The sequence below is a fragment of the Octopus bimaculoides genome, chromosome 24 (assembly GCF_001194135.2).
Source record: "Octopus bimaculoides isolate UCB-OBI-ISO-001 chromosome 24, ASM119413v2, whole genome shotgun sequence".
NCBI classification, from domain to species: domain Eukaryota; kingdom Metazoa; phylum Mollusca; class Cephalopoda; order Octopoda; family Octopodidae; genus Octopus; species Octopus bimaculoides.
In genome coordinates this window covers 3905712-3907204 of record NC_069004.1, presented here as the reverse complement: position 1 = coordinate 3907204, position 1493 = coordinate 3905712, and the positions used below count along the sequence as shown (strand labels likewise).

At 34.5% G+C, this 1493-nt stretch overlaps 1 protein-coding gene across 1 annotated transcript in view; it reads left to right on the top strand.

The window, feature by feature from the left end:
• LOC106879810 (solute carrier organic anion transporter family member 4A1) overlaps nucleotides 1–1493 on the top strand; it is a 60782-nt gene that overhangs the window by 40776 nt on the left and 18513 nt on the right. Inside the window, exon 4 of the mRNA XM_052976503.1 lies at nucleotides 1069–1171. Within this exon, the coding sequence (XP_052832463.1) occupies nucleotides 1069–1171 (103 nt within the window). The remainder of the gene's footprint in view (nucleotides 1–1068; nucleotides 1172–1493) is intronic.

The window sequence follows — 1493 nt, the reverse complement described above, 5'->3', positions numbered from 1 at the left end:
TCCGATTTATATATATATATATAGTTGAAACAAAAACAGTTTTATCTATTTAAAATTAAGTTGCTTGCATTTGAATTAACACAGAATTAAATTTATTAACATTTATCTTTTGATCAATTCAACAAAGAACCACTGCGTGCGTGTGTATGTATGTGTGTACATGGGTATATTTTTTATATACGCTCTCTCCGCTCTATAAGCGCTCTCACGCGCTATACTCGCCTAAATCGCGTGTATATGTTTGTACGTATGTACGTATGTACGTAAATATGTATTAAGTATATTTGTACGGATGTATACGTAAAAACATACATCCAAGCATAGATACACACATATGTATGTGCGCATATATGTATGCATGCATGCATACATTTCTTTTTTTTTTTTTTAATTTGAAATAGATAAAAGTTTTTTTTTATGATTTATTGTCGAGAAACTTGTGATCTCTACTCCATTACCATGTAAACCTGTCCAACCTTTTGTGTGGTCGGATCGGTGGCATCCAAAAGTAGCAATCCCAACTAGCTTGTTTGATGAAGGTGATCTTGTACAACCTGTAGTATAAAAAAGACTACGACCTACCGAAAAGCGTATTATTGATACATCGACAGATAGACAGACAGACAGACATACTGATAGATAGATAGATAGATAGATAGATAGATAGATAGATAGATAGATAGATCATGAACTGAATACAATATCCCTCGCTATATCGCGGTCATCTATCGTGATTTATTATTTAAGCTTACGTCGATTCCTCTGAGGCGTTGTCTTGCATTTATAATGAAATAAATATATACAAGTAATAAAAATAATTCTAAAAAATATACAATACTGTTTCTACTTCGCGGATTATCACCTATCGCGGTGAGGTTTGGAACGTAGAAATCCGCGATAGTCGAGGGCTTACTGCATTTCTAATCATTGCCGTTATTTGATTAGGGCAAACGTCGGTCGAAATAACAGCAACAAAAATGTATTATAAGCTCGTTTATCTGATGTATGTAAATAATGACGACGTTTCGAGCTAACTGTAATCATTTTTGTTTTCAATCTTTCTTACAGCTATATTGTTGTGCCTTACGATGGTCGGTGTTGCCGTTGGTTACACAGCTGGTGGGAAGCTTCTAGATTACCATGTTGATTTCCTGTTCATCGATTCAAACAGGTAAATTCGTTTATGCTTTTTTGTTTATGCATTTATTTCATTTTATTTTTATTTTCATTTTTCTTCTTGGCTGGAATGTTGTTGCTGTTGTGCTTGTTGTTATTGTTGTTCTTGGTGATGTTGGCACTGGTGTTAGTACTGTTGGTGTTGGTGTTGGTGGTTGTGGTGGAGATGATGCTGACGATGTTGGCGATAATGACGATGGTGATGATGATGATGATGATGATGATGATGACGACGACTATTCTTGAACTGGTAGTGGTAATGGTGATGATGATCATGATGATGATAACGGTCTGGTATATATATATATATATATATA